General features: G+C 42.7%; 1 protein-coding gene across 1 annotated transcript in view; it reads left to right on the top strand.

Moving 5' to 3' along the window:
- Positions 1-18,973, top strand: part of baz2a (bromodomain adjacent to zinc finger domain, 2A) — a 135,398-nt gene that overhangs the window by 65,354 nt on the left and 51,071 nt on the right. Inside the window, exons 9-14 of the mRNA XM_060936667.1 lie at positions 1,992-2,220; positions 2,395-2,456; positions 6,841-6,906; positions 14,779-15,129; positions 15,337-15,591; positions 18,509-18,723. Coding sequence (XP_060792650.1) covers positions 1,992-2,220; positions 2,395-2,456; positions 6,841-6,906; positions 14,779-15,129; positions 15,337-15,591; positions 18,509-18,723 — 1,178 coding nt within the window. The remainder of the gene's footprint in view (positions 1-1,991; positions 2,221-2,394; positions 2,457-6,840; positions 6,907-14,778; positions 15,130-15,336; positions 15,592-18,508; positions 18,724-18,973) is intronic.

The raw sequence follows: 18,973 nt of genomic DNA, 5'->3' as shown, positions 1-18,973 counted from the left end.
CCGCCACTATATCCCCCGCTACTATATCCCCACCACTATATCCCCCGCTACTATATCCCCACTACTATATCAACACTTGATTCCTGGCACATCTTTGTTTATCTTTACTAGTGGTTCGCAAAAATAGTAATCAAGTCTTCACACTTTGTTTTAATTTGAAATACCACAGATATTCCATTTATTTATTTTCTAATAAAAATAACATCAAAGCTGTCAAGATAAGAAACATCTGCCTAGTTGAGGTGATTGACACTGGCAAAGGTGAGTGGAAAATTATAAATTGTAGGTAGGCCTGTTGATATTATTAATAATAATTGTGTGCAGCACTTAATAAAGGTCAAATAAATAGGCCTATAAAATAAATACATTAAAAAAACCAGTGAAATTATAATAATATGAGCAATAGATCAATAGATCACAGCAGTTGTGCTGTGTCCTGCACGTCATTGCTCTCATCCATGGCCAAAGCAAAAAACTCGAATTCTGATGCTCTCTCATTCAGCTGGTCATACACGTTGTCCCCCAAATCTTCGGTTCGCCTGGTCATAGTAGGTGCGGAGAGACTCACCGCGTTGAGCGCATCCTTCTTGTCGGGACACACCTCCTCGGCCACAGCAAGCATGCATACTTTAACAAAGTCCCCATCAGTAAACGGCTTTCCATGGGTAGCTAGTAGGTGAGCTACCTTATAGCGAGCTCGGACAGCAGCCTGGTTGATCTGAGTTTGGCGAAGGAATACATTCTGTTGTGCAGCCAGTCCGCATTTCATCCTCCGAATCCTGTCTTCTCTTGTTTGCCCTCGCAAACTAGCATACTCTTTGTGGCGGGTTTCGTAGTGACGACTCAGATTATATTCTTTGAAAACCGACACACTTTCTTTACATACAAGACAAACTGCATGGTCCTTACACTGAACGAAAAAATAATCAGTGGTCCACTGTTCTTTAAAAACTCTGCACTCTCTGTCAGCTTTTCGCTGACCGCTCGCCATTTTGCTGTCCTGAACACTGACAGTTCTCTGCGCGTGCGCTGCCTGTCACTGCTTGATCGCGAGCATATGACGAAAATTTGGAAAATATGAATAGTTCATTTTATAACTAAATATCAATTTTAATTGATAAAATCAAGAAAATACAAGATGCAGACATGTTGTTATTTGCCAAAAAGCAATTTAAAAAAAAAATAGGCCATGACCACTTTTAGGGATTGCCTCATAGGGCTGGTTCAAGTGGTGGGGGGCTGGGGGGCTGGTCAAAGGGGGGTGGCGGGCCGTAGTCAGCCCGCGGGCCGTAGTTTGATGACCCCTGCTTTAACCAATGAGCCGCTACTTGCCCCACTTATATATCTGCATTATATTTGTTTACGTTTGTGAGTGCAGACCACATCAGCTAAATGCCAAAGAGAATGTTTGTCTTGTAAAGGGAGCTATAAAAAGGGGGTTTCATGGGCTTGATGAGCTGCTGGTGAACTTGAATGTTGATCACAATTTGGAATAGTGATCAAGGATCAAGTGAAATTGTCGCTATGAAATGCCGTTAGAGTCACAAATGTGGTGTCCTTATTGACCGTGTGAATGACTGAATGTTCAAAACCCAAAAGATGGGGAGAGGATTTGTTTAATGCAGAAGTGCTTTTATAAAGCCACAGTCACTCGGAGTTTAACTACTGTGTGTAAGGCTTATTGTGTGAATGACTAGACCTTTCTGAGGATTAATTAAGATTTTTCAAGAGAAACAATTAGATAAACAGTTACAACCATTGGATGTCTTTTATAATACAGGGTCTCGTACTGGTGAGACAAAAGGATTTTTTTTTTTTAAACAGATTAACTTAATTTGAGTTCCTTACCAAGAAGTGTGATTTACTGGTATTACCAGAATCCTCTAAGTGAGGGTCTAATTCACATAAATTGCATGTTTTAAACTATTGCTTTTACTCCGTGATGTATTTTGGGAAGATGTTTGTAATCGACTTGCCTTTATAACTTGCAGGGAAAGAAATGGTTCCTCCTGGCCAACGAAGAGGTCCCATCCATGATTATGGCAATAACCGGCAGACGTGGTCGCCCTCCAAACCCTAACAAGGAAGTCAAGCCTCAATCTAGAGCCCTTCAGCGCAAGGGGGCCCGGCGTAGGCGTCCAGGCAGACCTCCCAAATTGAAAGTGGTTGATCTGCTGAGTAAAATAGACGCCAGGCTGCTGAAGAGGCTGGAGGCAAAGAGTAAGATTTTAGGCTGGAATTTCCTGTTTAAAAAAAAAAAAATCCCTAATATGGACACGGGGCATTTAGAAATGAAGAGTGTAAAACAGCAGTTGGTTTTATATAAAGTCATTATTTTTGCTGATTTAAATAGCTTAATTACAAAATGACGAGAACACTTTTTTCCCCCCTCAGAGGAGCTCACAGAAGAAGATAAAGTCAAACTGGCCAAGATCAAGAAGAAAATGAGGACAAAGGTGAAGTAGCTTTTGATTCCCATTGTCACGACCGTGCCATATTCCAGGTTTTGATGGTGGTAGGGTTCTAGTTTACATACTGCGTATTTCCAGACATTATGAGCAGATGTTACACACAACCAAGACCAGGACGATCTGATTTAATGTCATCTGCATCATCGACTGTCTCAGTTTGACTGTTCTGAGTCCAGTTATGTCGCGCCCACCTCCCCCCATTCACAGCTCTACGTCCGAATGTGGTCTGAATGATTGGATAATAATACATCTTCAGAATGCATTTGACCCTGTTCGCACACGTGCTTGGAGATGATCACCCAGGACACATGTTGGTGCCAGATATGAACAGCACCTAAATGTCTGCGCTTAAAATCTCATCAGGATACAGTCCAGCTAAGACGCATGAAATTACCAAGTGCAAACGGGGACATAACTTGTCTCAAATTGCATGTTTAATAAGAGTAGTCTCGCACAATGACCAGAAATTAAAGGAGGAGCTGCCTTAGCGTATGGGTGCAAACTGAAACCAACAAAAATGATCACTCCCACAGAGACTCAGATTGTTGGCGCGCCCGCGTCTAAGACGCACTATTTCGAGTAATGAACGCATTGTTGAGAGGGACAGGGGCCTATATGGACGCGAGCATTTTATACCCTATTTGGAACGTTTCGTGGTGTACCTGACTTCATGGTCTCAGTATCGAAAATCTTGCACAAATATGCAACTTCCAACATAATTATCTGGATATTCAACAGATTTCAGCATTGGATGAATTTGTTTTGACCGCCGCCATATTGAATATACGTCGGACCCGTCCGTGTATTTACGCCGCCCCGTTTGTAGCGTCCCAAGTGAGTAAAACCTGATCCAAGTCTTTCGCAAGGTGGCGTCTTGCGGTCTATTTACGAATATTCGAAAGAGACAAGAAAACATGAATAAGAAAAAAAAGAAAAATACATCTATTTTGTCATTCTTCGGCAGAAAGAGAGCACATTCACCTGAAAAACTGATACCCCTGATACCCAAGGTAATTAGTCATACTAGATTTACAACTACTACTGCAACATCAACTACTACAACAGCAACCACTACTACTACTACCACTGGTGACTACTACTACTATAGACCTACACCAAACTGAAAACAAGTTAATAAAATAAATTATAATTTACAAGGAGGAGATAATATAGATGTGATATATAGTGGCCTGTGGTTGAATTCCAAAATATTGCCACTGATTAAACAGTAGGGGTGTTCACACGGCAACTTTTACTCTGGTGTAGCACCGGGGCTGCCCCGGTAGAGCGTTCACACGGTACAAAGTTATACCAGTGTAGCCCCTGAAAGCTGCTTAAACCGGTGCAAATCTAACCCTGCTCGGGAGGTGGTTTAAGAAATTTACTCCGGAGTGAATGCTAGTTTGCGGGGCAGCACCGATATAAAATGGGTCGTCTGAACGCTACAGGGTTAGACTCGCTACGCGTGAGGAGAGTTGATTACATACGGGCATTGCATAATTTGCATCCTGGTATTTTGCGCTTCCAAAATGGCAAATATCAACAACAACAGAACTGCGTGTCTTCCAGTGTTGCCAGATTGGGCGGTTTTAAGTGCATTTTGGCGGATTTGAACCTATTTTGGGCTGGAAAACGTCAGCAGTATCTGGCAACACTGGTGTCTTCATCCATGTTGTTTTCCCGGCGCTTGGTGATGCCATGACAACCGGGAAAAGGAAGTACATTTTCACGCATGCGCATATTTAATTTCCACATTATTACTATCGTATAGCACGGTCACAAAAACTGCCGTGTGAACGCAAGTGGGGCTGCACCGGTGCTAACGCGCTTCTCTCTAGTAAGCAGGTTTGTGACGTGTGAACGCTCCACAAAATTTACATCGGTGTAAGATATATCGCAACAAAATACATCGATGCAAATATGTGCCATGTGAACACCTTTAATATCTCAATATATTTGGTTGAAGCATTGATTTTTGTCATCTACATTGCTTCATATGGCTTCTAATACCAAAAAAAAAAAAAACAGAATTGAGAAGAAAAAAACAGCCCCTGGGCTGCCTCAGCTGTTCATTGGGCTCGCTTCGCTCACTAGGTTCGCTTCAACTGAAGGATAATCACTGGGGCCCCCCATTGTAGAAATGGGCCCGTTTTTTCCCAGGAGGGGCCCTGTGGGCCCCTTGACCTGCAAAACAATCTGAGTCTCTGCTCCCATACTAGAGTGAAAACATGTAATAAAAAAAAAATTGTAAGGTTATCAGTACTTACTTAAGCCTACTACCTTTCCTGGGGCATAGGCCACCGATGAGAGATCTCCAGGCATCCCGGTCTTGGGTTTTTCGCTCCAGCTGGCTCCAGGTGTACCCCATTCTTTTGGTGTCAACATCGAGGTCTCGACACCACGTGGTTCTGGGCCGTCCTCTGTTTCTCTTGCTTTGGGGGTTCCAGGGCGGCGCTCTTGCCTGGTTATGTTGGAGGCTGGCTTGCGGAGTGTGTGACCGATCCATCTCCAGCATCTTCTTAGGATCTCCTCTTCTGCAGGGAGCTGGTTGGTTCTATGCCAAAGGTCCTGTTTGCTGATGGTGTTTGGCCAGTGGATCCGTAGGATCTTTCGTAGACACGGGTTGATAAAAGTCTTCACTTTGTTCATCGCGGCTGCTGTTGTCCTCCAGGTTTCTGCTCCGTACAACAGTACCGACTTGACGTTGGAGTTGAAGATCCTGGTCTTTGTTCGTATAGTCAGCTTCTTAGGCTTCCGTATGTTCTTTAACTGTAGGAAGGCTGCTCTTGCTTTGCCTATTCTGGCCTTGACGTCAGCATCGGTACCGCCCAGCTTGTCTGCGACGCTCCCCAGCTAGGGAGTGTACCTCTTCTAAGGCCTCTCCTTCCAGCTCGATGGGATCTTCGCTCGTGAAGGTTATCAGTAACAATCAACAATCTGAGGTAGCTGAGCATTCAAAATGCTACCAAACCATGAAATATTTACAGTACCAGTAAAAGGTTTGGACACAGTTACTCATTCATAGTAATGAGTGTGTCCAAACTTTTGACTGGTACCGTATTTGAAATGCCTTTACCCGTCAGCCACGTTCTGCCACTTGAAAGTGACTTGCATGACTACATTCAAGCGTTTTATTCCATGGAAAGTTAATGCAATGGGCGCTGTAGTCCTCCTGCAGCAAATCTTTTTGATTTATAACCTTACGCATGAGTAATACATGTTTATACAGTATTAGGCCATGTACACACGTAGCCGGGTATTTTTAAAACCGAACATTTCCCCCCACTCCGTTTATAAAAATGTTTTATCCACACCACCTCGTCTTCGAAAAAAATCCCTTCCACACATAACCGAACATCTGCGTTTTCAATCACATTCATAAGCATTCCAAACCTGTAGATGGCATTATTTCCCCAAATCCTACCCCCTAATCACATCAGAATAGCCCTCTGTTGGCGTCACTTCCGCCTAAACATAAAACATGGCGCCAAGCTCGTTCGTCTGGACAGACTTGGAGACAGAATTGCTTCTAAATACGATTTTGGAGTATAAACTTCAAAAGACGCAAGAAAACGTTGATTGGGAATCTTGTCAGTAGTTGGGCTTCTAAAATTAAGCATGTAAATAGCACCTGCACAATAATTAACGCTTTCAAGGCACTACTCCGATCCATTACTCTTTGTCCACGCTTAATCTGGCTTCTGCAGTAAACAAAGGTCGGACGTTTGACATCAGGGCAGATTTGTCGTCATTTTTTTGGCGCAGATTGTGACGTTCTAAAACGCAAAACTCCGGTTATCTCTGTCTACACGAAAAGGCATACACGGAGTTTTCAAAAATCTTCACTTTGCCCGGAGTTTTTTTTTTTTTTTTTAAATATTCGTTTTTGATGTGTTTTCATGTGGATGACAGGCCAAAACGTAGAAAAATATCTTCGATTTAGCAGATACCCGGCTACGTGTGGACGGGGTCTCAGTCTCGCCGTTTAATACAGATATCTGAAAGTTGTATTAATTAAACCAGTCCAGGAAAGCATGGAAACGAATACTCAGCTTCTCACCTGTGTGTGAGCCGTGTCTGAGGTCATGAAAAGTATGCGCAGTTACCCAAAAGTATGTGGTGTGCTGCTGCAACTGTTTCCTTGCTTCCCCAGCTCCTCATATTCCACCGACTCCCTGACTTGCCGCCTCTTCCCGATGTCCCCGAGCTTTCTTCATGTCACTTCCAAATTGGAAACAAGCTGCATTGATTTGATTTCTATTTGGGTTTTGATTCGTCTCTGATATTACTTGCTGTGTTTGAGATTTTTGAAGCTCACCCTATACAGGTCTGTCAACCTGTAACTCAGATTCTCATTTCTTTTACTTAGGCACGAATGAAAAGGATGGAAGATGCTAAAAACCGGAAGATCAGGCAGGAGAAGCTAAAAGCTAAGGTAAACTGAAACAGAGAAAACGCAGGAAATGTTGGTTAGAGCTGTAAAAAAAAAAAATTCAGATTTAAAAAATGCATTCAAAATACTGTTCACATTTACAGTATATGGTTTAGTTTATGTCGTACTGGGGTCTCACTAATGCCCCTTTTCCACCAAAGCAGTTCCAGGGCTGGTTCGGGGCCAGTGCTTAGTTTGGAACCGGGTTTTCTGTTTCCACTGACAAAGAACTGGCTCTGGGGCCAGAAAAACCGGTTCCAGGCTAGCACCAACTCTCTGCTGGGCCAGAGGAAAGAACCGCTTACGTCAGCGGGGGGGGCGGAGTTGTTAAGACCAACAACAATAGCAAGACCACGAAAGGCAGTCATTTTTAAGCGATGAGAAGCCGCAGCTGTAAAAACGTGAAGTCATCCATTATTGTTGTTGTTGCTGCTGCTGCTTCTTCTGTGTTTTTGCTTCGATATTCGCGCTAAGGTTTATGCAAACGTAGCGACGTAACTGACGTATACAACGACGTAACTGACGTATACAGTGACGTAATGACGTGGCTTCCCTTAGCACCCCGAGCTATGGAAAAGCAAACTGGTTCTCAGCTGGCTCGCAAGTTGAACGAGTTGTGAACCAGCACCGGCCCCAAACCAGCCCTGGAACTGATTTGGTGGAAAAGGGGTATAAGTGACTCTCAGAACTCTTACTGTGTCCGAAATCACTCACTCATTCACTACTCACTATCTAGGGAATTTGATATAGAGGACTATATAGTGAGCTCATTGGTAAAATGAAAAAAAACCAAACCCAAAACCCTCTTTCGGACACTACTCCGTCGCGCTGTTATTTACTGTCACACAATTAAAACGTGCCAGATCAGTCGGCTGGTGGGTTTTCCAAATAATAAATACATGCATGTATTTTGTGATACACGCATCATACTCAGCGTATTTCCCACGTTAATAAATGCAAAGTACTTTGTGTCTGCTGCATTTTTCAGTTCTTTGATATCAAGGCTGAATACTTTCTTCTTTGCCGCTGTCTTTTCTTAAATCAAATTTGAAGCTTTTGATTAATTCCTCGCTCTGCACTGTAACTCTTATTCTTGTATTTTATTTGATTTATTTTCTGTTCTCTTGCTCTCTTTAATTGTACTTGAATGTCCGTTTATAATGCGTTTCTTCCTCCGTCCATTCGCCCCAACACACTACAATATTATTGCCATTTTCACGCCACAACTTCTAAATTTGTCTCGTGCCCGTTGTCATGAGGAACCGCAATGCATGTTGGTATAGATTGCTTGGTTAGCGACCATCGGTTGTACACTATGCTTCATGATGCATTGTGGGATACTAGGAGTCCACTATATAGGGTGTAATAATTCTGACTATACATTCGGACAGCACTACAAAATGGCGAACTCATGATATCGTCCACTATATAGTGAGCAGTGAGTGATTTTGGACACAGCATTACTGTGGTTTTCTAGCTTGTAGCATGGCTAACACTCAATTCATCAAAACGTTAAAGGAAGTAGATTGATGTTCCAGTGACCCGTGGGCGAGACTGCATATTGGGGGGAGTACACACACATCCTATGTTAAGTAGATACTCGTGTGACATATCTTTAGAAAGCTAAGATTCTTGAGATTCAGTTGACGCAAACCATTTTAAGATACAGTCACGACAGCAGGTGCAATCAACCTTTTTGTCAAATGGGGAAGCCATGGCTTAATGGTTCGAGAAGCAGCTTTAGGACCAAAAGGTTGCTGGTTCGATTCCCTGTACCAGAAGGAATAGCTGAAGTGCCCTTGAGCAAGGCACCTAACCCCCAGCTGCTCCCCAGGCTGCTCTGGATAAGAGCGTGTGCTTAATGCCTATAATGTAATCTAATGAACAACCAACGACAAAATTCACATAACTCGCCTATGAGCCTCATAGTAATCCACCGATTGATGCCATTCCAATACAGAGGGTTTTGTTACATTGGGAAAGGTTCAAATGATCCAGTTCAGTAAAATATTTGGTCCAGAACATGTTATATCAATAAATACCCACAGACTGCTACTGCATCGTTTAAAATTAGCAAGCAGACGTGCCTAAACTTCCATGTATGTTAGGCCATAAGTCCATTTCGCATGTAAACAAATATCTTCTCATCACAGTGGTGACTGAAAATGGTGAAGTGTTTCCATCGACACCTCAACTGACAAAATAGGAGCTTCCATGTCCTGTCCACAGTGTAAAATATCCATGAGTCCATGCTGGAAAAAAGTACATTCCCCTCTTCCTTTGTGGTCAGACCGAGCCAATTGTGCTGATGACTGGTGCGTCGTGTAGACAGTGAAATTCTGAACACGAGGATATGCAGCTTCAACTCCGAAGTACATGGACACGTGTAAAGCGTGCGGAAAAATTGTAATTGTTTTGCCAAGTGTGCGCAAAATCTCAAGTCTGGAATTTGAGTTGCAGAAAACTTTAAAGTGCATACTCTGGACCAATTTTGTTTTGTTTTTTTTATATGAAAGTATGTCCCTTTACACACTCATCCAGAAGGGTAATTTTGCACAAGGCCATCTGTCTACGGCAGAAAAAAATAAAATAACAAAACGCGTCTGGAAAAATCCCAAGGGAGTCTGGAGCCAGATTCATGACGTTACCTGCAGAAGCGCTAGCAGGCTGCGCGAGCTTTGCACGGTTTCAGTGCACAGCCTGTGTAGACCAAGCGCTCCCATTTCTCTCTCGTCGTCCGGTCTTTTGGGAAACGATGAGTACTAATCCCATCAAGATTGGTGTTGCTACACCCTCCTACGATACATCTGTTAACCATTTTAATAATTACGTGATAACGTTGAAGAAATTTGCAGAAACCCACCAGGTCGTTTTCTCATAAACGAACCAGCGCTGGCGTAGGATTCAGAGGGAGGCGTCCCGCACGCGACGTCACGAAAATCAATGTTTGCCGGGAAATCCAAATGCCAAGTTTTTTCAGAGGCGGACCAGTTCGCCTCAAATGGCTCGATTTCAACTGAATTTTTCTGGTATTGCGCAAGATAAAAAAATTGCAGAGAATGCAGAATGTGACAGATATCTGACCAAAGTTTAATATAAAATAGGAGAATTACATTGATCTTGCTCCTGAATTTACCCGTCATATGCACTTTAAGTTTAGGATATCAACTCAACTGGTATATAAATGGGTAATTAGTGCCATCTTCTGGCCAAATAAAAAGTTGCTTTTTCATTCATCTCAGCAATGTTACTTCTAGGTGTCCACCAGAGGTCCAAAGGGTCTTAGGTTTCTTTTTAGTTATTATATAAATGATATAGATATAAACTTGGATACCGTATTTTTTATATATATGTATATATCACATTATACAATATTTATTTGAGTAATTATTATAGAATACTATAAATCTGGTTATTGACTTTTATATGCACAAAGCTTAGTAACAAGAAAGGGGAGGGGAAAGCCCTATTAATGCGTTTATGCTTTTATGCTTCCTATAGCTATTGGATAAGATACGTCTGTGTTTCACCTTTCATTATAGAGACCAAAATTCAAGCCTAGTAGCCTGTGATTAGTAGGTATGTGACCATGGTTACCGAGCATCCTTTAGAGTCTCCAAATGGGCATTTTTGGAAAACATCTAGATATGTGCTTGGTAAAATGTGTAAAATATTCATGTTTTGTTATTATAAAATTTGATCTCGGTGGAGGTAAGGCTTAATGATGTAGTTCCATTGTATTTTCCAGCTAAAAAGTTGATATAGTCCACTATAGTCACCTGTAGGCATTTGTTTGCCAAAAAAAAAAAAATTTCAGATGGAAAGAAAAACATCCGACTTCAGTGTGTTCAAACTTGTTGCTCAATGCCAGGGGCACTTAGTGATTGTGACCGTTCGTGAAAAGTCTTCAGTGTGTTGCCTTTCAGAAAAGAACAAAACCGTGCTTGTGCTCCAAATAGTTCAAGAGCAGCTTTAAAGTAATTTTGACTGCGTCTTGGATGGGCGTTTCAGGCTCATTTCAGAGGACCGCACAGGGGTTAAATCGACTGACTGAAAACTATTACCATATAAATGGACATATTCTGCACAAAAACAGTATGGGTGTTCACACGGCACATATTTGCATTGATGCTGCACCGATGTATTTTGTTGCTATATATCTTACACCGGTGTAAATTTTGTGGAGCGTTCACACGTCACAAACCTGCTTATTAGAGAGAAGCGTGTTAGCACCGGTGCAGCCCCACTTGCGTTCACACGGCAGTTTTTGCGACCGTGCTATACGATAGTAATAATGCGGAAATGAAATATGCGCATGCGTGAAAATGTACTTCCTTTTCCCGGTTGACATGGCATCACCAAGCGCCGGGAAAACAACGTGGATGAAGACACCAGTGTTGCCAGATACTGCTGACGTTTTCCAGCCCAAAATATGTTCAGATCCGCCAAAATGCACTTAAAACCGCCCAATCTGGCAACACTGGAAGACACGCAGCTTTGTTGTTGTTGATATTCGCCATTTTGGAAGCGCAAAATACCAGGATGCAAATTATGCAATGCCCGTATGTAATCAACTCTCCTCACGCGTAGCGAGTCTACCCCTGTAGCGTTCAGACGTCCCATTTTATATCGGTGCTGCCCCGCAAACTCGCGTTTACTCCGGAGTAAATTTCTTAAACCACCTCCCGAGCAGGGTTAAGGCCAATTTATGCTGACAACCCAGTCCTCGCAGACGGTGTCGCAGATGGTGTCTGCGTAGCCCCCCCACCTTCGCAGACGCTCTGCGCGCACCTCCCAAAAATTGTGACCACCGCAGACGCCTCGCAGACAGCGTTGCAGACAAGAGGGCTCTGATTGGTCCACTCTACATCCGCTGTACACGCACTTCCGCTTCCCTACTTTCCCGGTTTGGTTTGTTTTCACTACCGCCATTTTTAAAAACACGAGCGAAGATGGAGCAGCACGAAGAGCGGTTGATCGAGGAAGTACGTACATCTATACGACTCCAGTTCTAGTCATTATAAGTAACCGGAGGATAAACACTCCACTAACCACACCCACCAACTACTCCTAGCGATTTCGCGCCCCCTTGCGTTGTGGCGGTGAATAACATCGCGCACGCCTATTACTCCCCACTCAACGCTAAATTACAACTGTCTGCGAAAAGCTATCTGCGAAAGCCTTGTCGCAAGAGCATGCAGAGGCCTTTAGATTTGCACCGGTTTAAGCAGCTTTCAGGGGCGACACCGGTATAACTTTGTACCGTGTGAACGCTCTACCGGGGCAGCCCCGGTGCTACACCGGAGTAAAAGTTGCCGTGTGAACACCCCTAGTATGCCAAGTTAAAGTATTCCAACACAAATAATTTGAGGACATGTTTCTTGTATGTTGGTACGTATTAAAGGGGAGCTGAAGTCATTTTTACATTTGCTTTATTTCTTAGTTAACGTGTTATTCAGTTACGTTTTCGGTTTTATTAATGTTATTTTGTGACTTGTATCGGCACACAGTATTGTATTACACTTGTCAGCCTTTTCGGTTTTTAGCCATGTTGAATGTAGTTCGTATGGTCCACGGCAGGCGTCGCTTATCCGCGCGACCTTCACGAGACTTGTGCGAAATGTGAAGTGTCAGCACCAGCACTTTGAAAACTGTTTACACAGCGGCCAGATCGCCATATTCCAATTTAGATTAATTTCGAGATTTGCCAGCTTCATCAGTGATGGAGTGTCAGTCCTGCGCGCTGTGGCGCGTGCACCTGAAGGCACATCGAGTGGACTCCAGCACGCGCGCCATGAACAAGGCGCACCTGAACTCAATTAAGGAACTGTGTTTGCCTGTTTAAGGACTGTGCTCGCGAAGTATTACGATACGCATTACCGAGCCTTTCTACCCGTTGTCTTGATTTCCTGTTTCGCGATCCTCGTTACCTGTTTCTCGTTCTTGACCTCGCTTAGCCTTTGATGTGCTGTTTGCGCCTTGACTGACCCTTTTGCCTGTATTCTCGTTTTTGGTCTAGCCCGCCGTTTTGGATTGTTTGCCCGTGTATATATTGTCTCACCGTATATATATTTTGCACTTCATTAAACTGTATACTCCTGCTCATACATCCGCCTCCCTCGCGTACGTGACATGGAGATTATTCCATACGACTTCGAACCAACGTGGAGTAGGGAAGAGTTGGAAAGACGACAGGATAAGGACGAGTCCGGCGCGCTGGTATTTACGTCATTACTGTCGCACAGTTAAAACGTGCCAGATCAGGTGGCTGGTGGGTTTTCAAAATAATAAATACATGCCTGTATTTTTGTGATAAATACATATTATACTGAGCGCATTTCCCACATAATCCTCACTAAGGTTTCGGACAGCACTACAAAATGGCATCTCCACTATATATAGTGCCCTATATAGTGAGTAGGGAGCGATTTCGGACACAGGGAAAACTTCCAGCTTGATCACGTCAGCATTTGAAAGAGGGCGCGCGCGTCTTTTGACAACGTTGGCAGATGTTGGTCACTTTGATTTCCGCTGCATGTTTTACTTCCGTCCTACGATGTCTCGCACCGGTCTCAGCGAATCTCGTTTACGGCCATTGCTTTGACATATGGACTGATATATTACATAGCATATTTCAAACACTCATAACTTGCTATAGCAGTGACAAAATACAGTAGCTGTCAGAAATGCATTCCTACATTTTATAAAATGAGAGAAATAGAATTTTGATGATAAATTTGCCTTCAGTTCCCCTTTAAATTTTATTTATATAGGTGGGTTTTTTTTTTTTTTTTTTTTTATGCCTCCGCCACCATAAGGTGCAGGAGGCATTATGTTTTCGGGTTGTCCGTCCGTCCGTGCGTGCGTCCGTCCCGAAACCTTGTGAACGCGATATCTCCAAGGCAAATGAAAGGAATTTCAGCAAACTTTCACCATTTGTGCGCTTTGGGACAAACATGAACTGATTAGATTTTGAGGTTAAAAGGTCTAAGGTCAAGGTCACTGTGAGGTCAAATGTCTGTCCAAAAGCCTTGTGAACACGATATCTCCAAGGCAAATGAAAGGAATTTCACCAAACTTTCACCATTTGTGCGCTTTGGGACAAACATGAACTGATTAGATTTTGAGGTTAAAAGGTCACAGGTCAAGATTACTGTGAGGTCAAATGTCCATCCCCAAATCACAACTTAATAAGGCGTGTAGTCTACCAGGCGGAGGCATCCCCATCGACGCCGTTGGCGTCGAGTTCTATCTAGTTTAAATTATAACGGTCATTCTCACAAAGCAGCTTTCCATAAATCTGGATATGGATTTAGAACTAGATCCCTAATGAGCAACACCTCAAGGGAAAAACTTTGAGGGACAGCATGGGGAAGAAACCTTGAGAGGAACCAGACTCGAAAGGGAACCCGTCATCTTCTGGATGACACTGGGTGTATAGTGGGATGATGGATCATTAATCATTCACAAAATTTCTCACGTGTTTGCCCCATTTTTAAAAACTGACAATGCCCCAGCCATCCAAGGCCAGGAGCAGAGTTAGCAAAATTGGCCATGCTGTCTGGGTGATAGGGATGGTGTACTTTCTCTCCACTGTTAATCACAGCGACATAAATCCTGGGTGTCTGTGAGCCCATGTACGCAGGAGACAGCAGATAGTGCTTTCCTTCAAGTGTGTGATGCTGCCAGGTGGCGCAGCAGGTTGAGAGGATACAGGTGGCTGGCTTCGTGTTTCTCAGTGAAAAGTCAGTTAGGCTTTACTCTCTCTGATTGGTAGCTGTCGTATGTTGGGAAAGACCTGGCTGGCGAGTGGGAATTGCCAGGTGACCAAACTGGGGAGAGAAAAATCTAATCCGGTGTCTTGTTTGTGAACAGTTGGAGAATGCCAAAGAGCCTACGCAGGAGGACCAGTCCTTGGACACAAACGTCTACCAGTCTGTCACTGATCAGCTGAGGAAGCCAGGCTGTAGAAGGAAGGTTTCTGTAGAGCAGTGTCCTGAGAAGGTCTGTCCTATGAAGAGGATGGCAGGAGCCCGTAGCAAAGCTAAAGCTCTGGCTAAGGCTCAGGCTGAAGCAGAGGCTCAAGCGCAAGCAGCACTGGCAGCGAAGAGGCAGGCAGAGAGAAGGGCGCAGGCCAAGAGACGCTTGGAGGAGAGGAAGCGGCAGCAGAAAATCCTAGAGGAGCTGAAAAAGCCCACTGAGGACATGTGCCTCACTGACCACACAGTGAGTGCATGAAAGAATATTTATTCTAGTGATAAACACAAAGTGCCTGCAATTGCATGTATTGTCCGACTCCAAAGATGTCAAAACCTTGCTTTTAACCGAAATTTTCTGCGCAGCATCAGTTTATTTCTTAGAATAAACTTATTTATTATAACCCGAATTATGACTTGCTAATCAATTGTATTTTCTGGTCTGTTGTCACTCAAGCCTCTTCCAGAGTTGTCTCGCATCCCAGGACTGGTGCTGTCAGGTGTCGTCTTTTCCCACTGTCTCACAGTCGTGGAGTTCCTACACACCTACGGGAATGTGTTGGGCCTTCAGGTACCCAAGGATATCCCAAGTCTGGCCACCCTGCAGGAGGGTTTGCTGGGACTAGGCAGAAGCCAAAGTGAACTTCTTGACCTACTAATAAATCTGGTCAATGCTGTGTTGCACGAGCCTGGTTTGCCATCATACTATCAGGTTTGTTGATTATACTGTAATACACTTGTTAGTGTATTTAGCAATTGTTTTCCCCCCCCTTTTAGTGCTAGGCTAATGTTGTTTTCCCCTGATGGAAAAACAAAGGCGACTCAGATTAAGCTTTGAACTTTTATTAACTTTCAGAATCCTCTCAGCTTGAACAACAATGACGACAAAAAGAAAGCAAACCTTTTCTATGCTGATAGTTTCACTCATTTACATACAGCTCACTGTTCCAGGTAGAGAGAGGCTTAAAGTGCATATTCTGGACCAGTTTCATGTTGGTTTTTTTTTTACATGAAAGTATGTCCCTTTACACACTCCTCCAGAAGGGTAATTTTGCACAAGGCCATCTGTCTACAGCAGAAAAAAATAAAATAACAAAACGCGTCTGGAAAAATCCCAAGGGAGTCTGGAGCCAGATTTGTGACGTTACCTGCGGAAGCGCCAGCAGGCTGCGAGAGCTTTGCACGGTTTCAGTGCACAGCCTGTGTAGACCAAGCGCTCCCATTTCTCACTCGTTGTCCGGTCTTTTGGGAAACGATGAGTACTAATCCCATCAAGATTGGTGTTGCTACACCCTCCTACGATCCATCTGTTAACCATTTTAATAATTACGTGATAACGTTGAAGAAATTTGCAGAAAACCACCAGGTCGTTTTCTCATAAACAAACCAGCGCTGATGTAGGATTCAGAGGGAGGCGTCCCGCACGCGACGTCACGAAAATCAATGTTTGCCGGGAAATCCAAATGCCAAGTTTTTTCAGAGGCGGACCAATTCGCCTCAAATGGCTCGATTTCAACTGAATTTTTCTGGTATTGCGCAAGGTAACAAAAAAAAATTGCAGAGAATGCAGAATGTGACAGATATTTGACCAAAGTTTAATATAAAATAGGAGAATTACGTTGATCTTGCTCCTGAATTTACCCGTCATATGCACTTTAAGACCATGTAAATGCATGTCAGTAAACAAAGATCAGGGGTGCCATGTTAGTCATCGACCCTTTGACTTATCCCTGAACCCTCTCTCAAGCTGTATAACCCCTGCAAACCATACCCCCACTCAGTACACTGCCCTTTTTTCTTTTGGGATGAGCTCTCTTTTTATGGTGATGATTCCTTAATTACTGGGATCCCGAGTTGTAAGTTAACCAGTAAGAATCGATGATCTTATAGATTGCCACACTTTGTTCTATTTTGTTTTAATCTGCATGTGTGAAGGTAATCCAAATTTATTTTTGTGTTGTACTAAAGATTTGGCAAATCCTGGCCATTATTATGACCAAAGTTTGACCAATGTATTAAGCCAAAAGTGGTTCTGAAAGATGTTCTCTTTTTTTTTTTTTTTTTTTTAAATAATTGTGGTTAATCTGTGGTTGCTAAAGAAGGCAACTCAAGCAAGTCCAGTTGCCTTCTTTAGCAACCACAGTTTACTGTGACATGGACGACTGAGAACCTTCACAGACGTACACTACCGTTCAAAAGTTTGGGGTCACTTTGAAATGTCCTTATTTTTGAAAGAAAAGCACTGTTCCTTTCAATGAAGATCACTTTAAACTAATCAGAAATCCACTCTATACATTGCTAATGTGGTAAATGACTATTCTAGCTGCAAATGTCTGGTTTTTGGTGCAATAGGTGTATAGAGGCCCATTTCCAGCAACTCTCACTCCAGTGCAATTCCATGTAAATGTCAACCTCACCATGCAAAAATAAAGCAACATGTAATACATCAAAACCACTCCCAGAGATCACCTAGGCCTGTATTTTACAGATGTGAATAAGTTGAACCAATTTGTAACCAACCTAATATGTCACTGTCAGTCTTTCGTTCTTATAATGTAAAACCCAAGCTAAAACCAACTTTGATCATGTACAATTCTATATTATTGCCACAAGCCACAGAAATGTATGCTAAAATCCACAAAACAGCAAAACAATAGCCATCCTAAATATTATTTAAGAACTTTGATAGTTTTAGCTGATATTTAGAGAGTTTTTCAAAGGGTTATGGTGGTTAAATTGCTGATTTTCTAAACATATGCCATGTCTATTTCAGACGCGTCACATCCGTAACGCTGACTTTTCCTTCCGAAACTCTGCATGAAGTACAAAATATTTTAAACAAAGATTTTTTAATATTCACCTTGGACCCCTCTATCAAACGGATATCTCCATTTCGACATTAGGTTTACAATTTCACAGAGTTTGATAAAAATGTACAGTCACCCAAGAAAAGTGATACTTTTTCTGTCACATCCATAACGCATCTTTTATTGGCATTTTCTGGCATGCCCTAGATGTACTATGGGAATTGTTCTTGTTCTATCACTTCTCCAGTATGGTACAGCCTTAAAATATGCAACACCTGTTTAAATACTGGGAGACAATAAAACATGCACTGGGTCATTTGTTGCCATTTTAAGTTCAAGTGTCACGTCCATAACGCTGGAATTGCTCTCCAGTGTTCTAATGGTACAATGTGTTTTGCTCATTGCCTCAGAAGGCTAATGGATGATTAGAAAACCCTTGTACAATCATGTTAGCACAGCTGAAAACAGTTGAGCTCTTTAGAGAAGCTATAAAACTGACCTTCCTTTGAGCAGATTGGGTTTCTGGAGCATCACATTTGTGGGGTCGATTAAATGCTCAAAATGGCCAGAAACATGTCTTGACTCTATTTTCTATTCATTTTGCAACTTATGGTGGGAAATAAAAGTGTGACTTTTCATGGAAAACACAAAATTGTCTGGGTGACCCCAAACTTTTGAACGGTAGTGTATGATGGTTAATATTGCATTTCTCCTGAAATCAGCTTTTACGCATTGACTGAAAATGGGTTATGCATTGGCTGAATAAGTTTGATGAGGTGCATCAGCAGTTAAAAGGCCTTTTTTATTTTATTTTTTTTGTAGTCAGTGAAGATCCTAGGTGAAAAGTTGGTGGATCTGGAACTGTGCCACAGCACGGTGTCTGAGGTGCTCCGGGTCTTTCTAGAATCTCATGGCTTTGAGAGGGATGTTTGCAATAGTCTCCGCACAAAAAGCTTCCAAACCCTGAGCCCTGAAGTTAAGGCCTCCATCCTAGCCTTCCTGGTGGAGGAGCTCAATGCCAGCAACACAGTCATTAAGTAAGATATAACCAGCTCCTCTTTTAAGTGTGTGTGTTAGAATGGTTTTGTTATTTGTGTTTGAAATCAAAATATGATGATAATTCTGATTTATTGTCTCATTCATCTTAGGATCTCAAACCTAAATGTATTCAGTGTAGAGCAAAATCAAATCTGGCCTTTCCATTCCAGGGTTTTCAGAGGGGTGTGTGTGTGTGCGTGTGTGTGTACGCAACTCCAAATCAGAAAAAGTTGGGACGGTATGGAAAAT

The sequence above is a fragment of the Neoarius graeffei genome, chromosome 13 (assembly GCF_027579695.1).
Source record: "Neoarius graeffei isolate fNeoGra1 chromosome 13, fNeoGra1.pri, whole genome shotgun sequence".
Taxonomy (NCBI): domain Eukaryota; kingdom Metazoa; phylum Chordata; class Actinopteri; order Siluriformes; family Ariidae; genus Neoarius; species Neoarius graeffei.
This window is presented reverse-complemented; position numbering and strand designations above follow the sequence as displayed.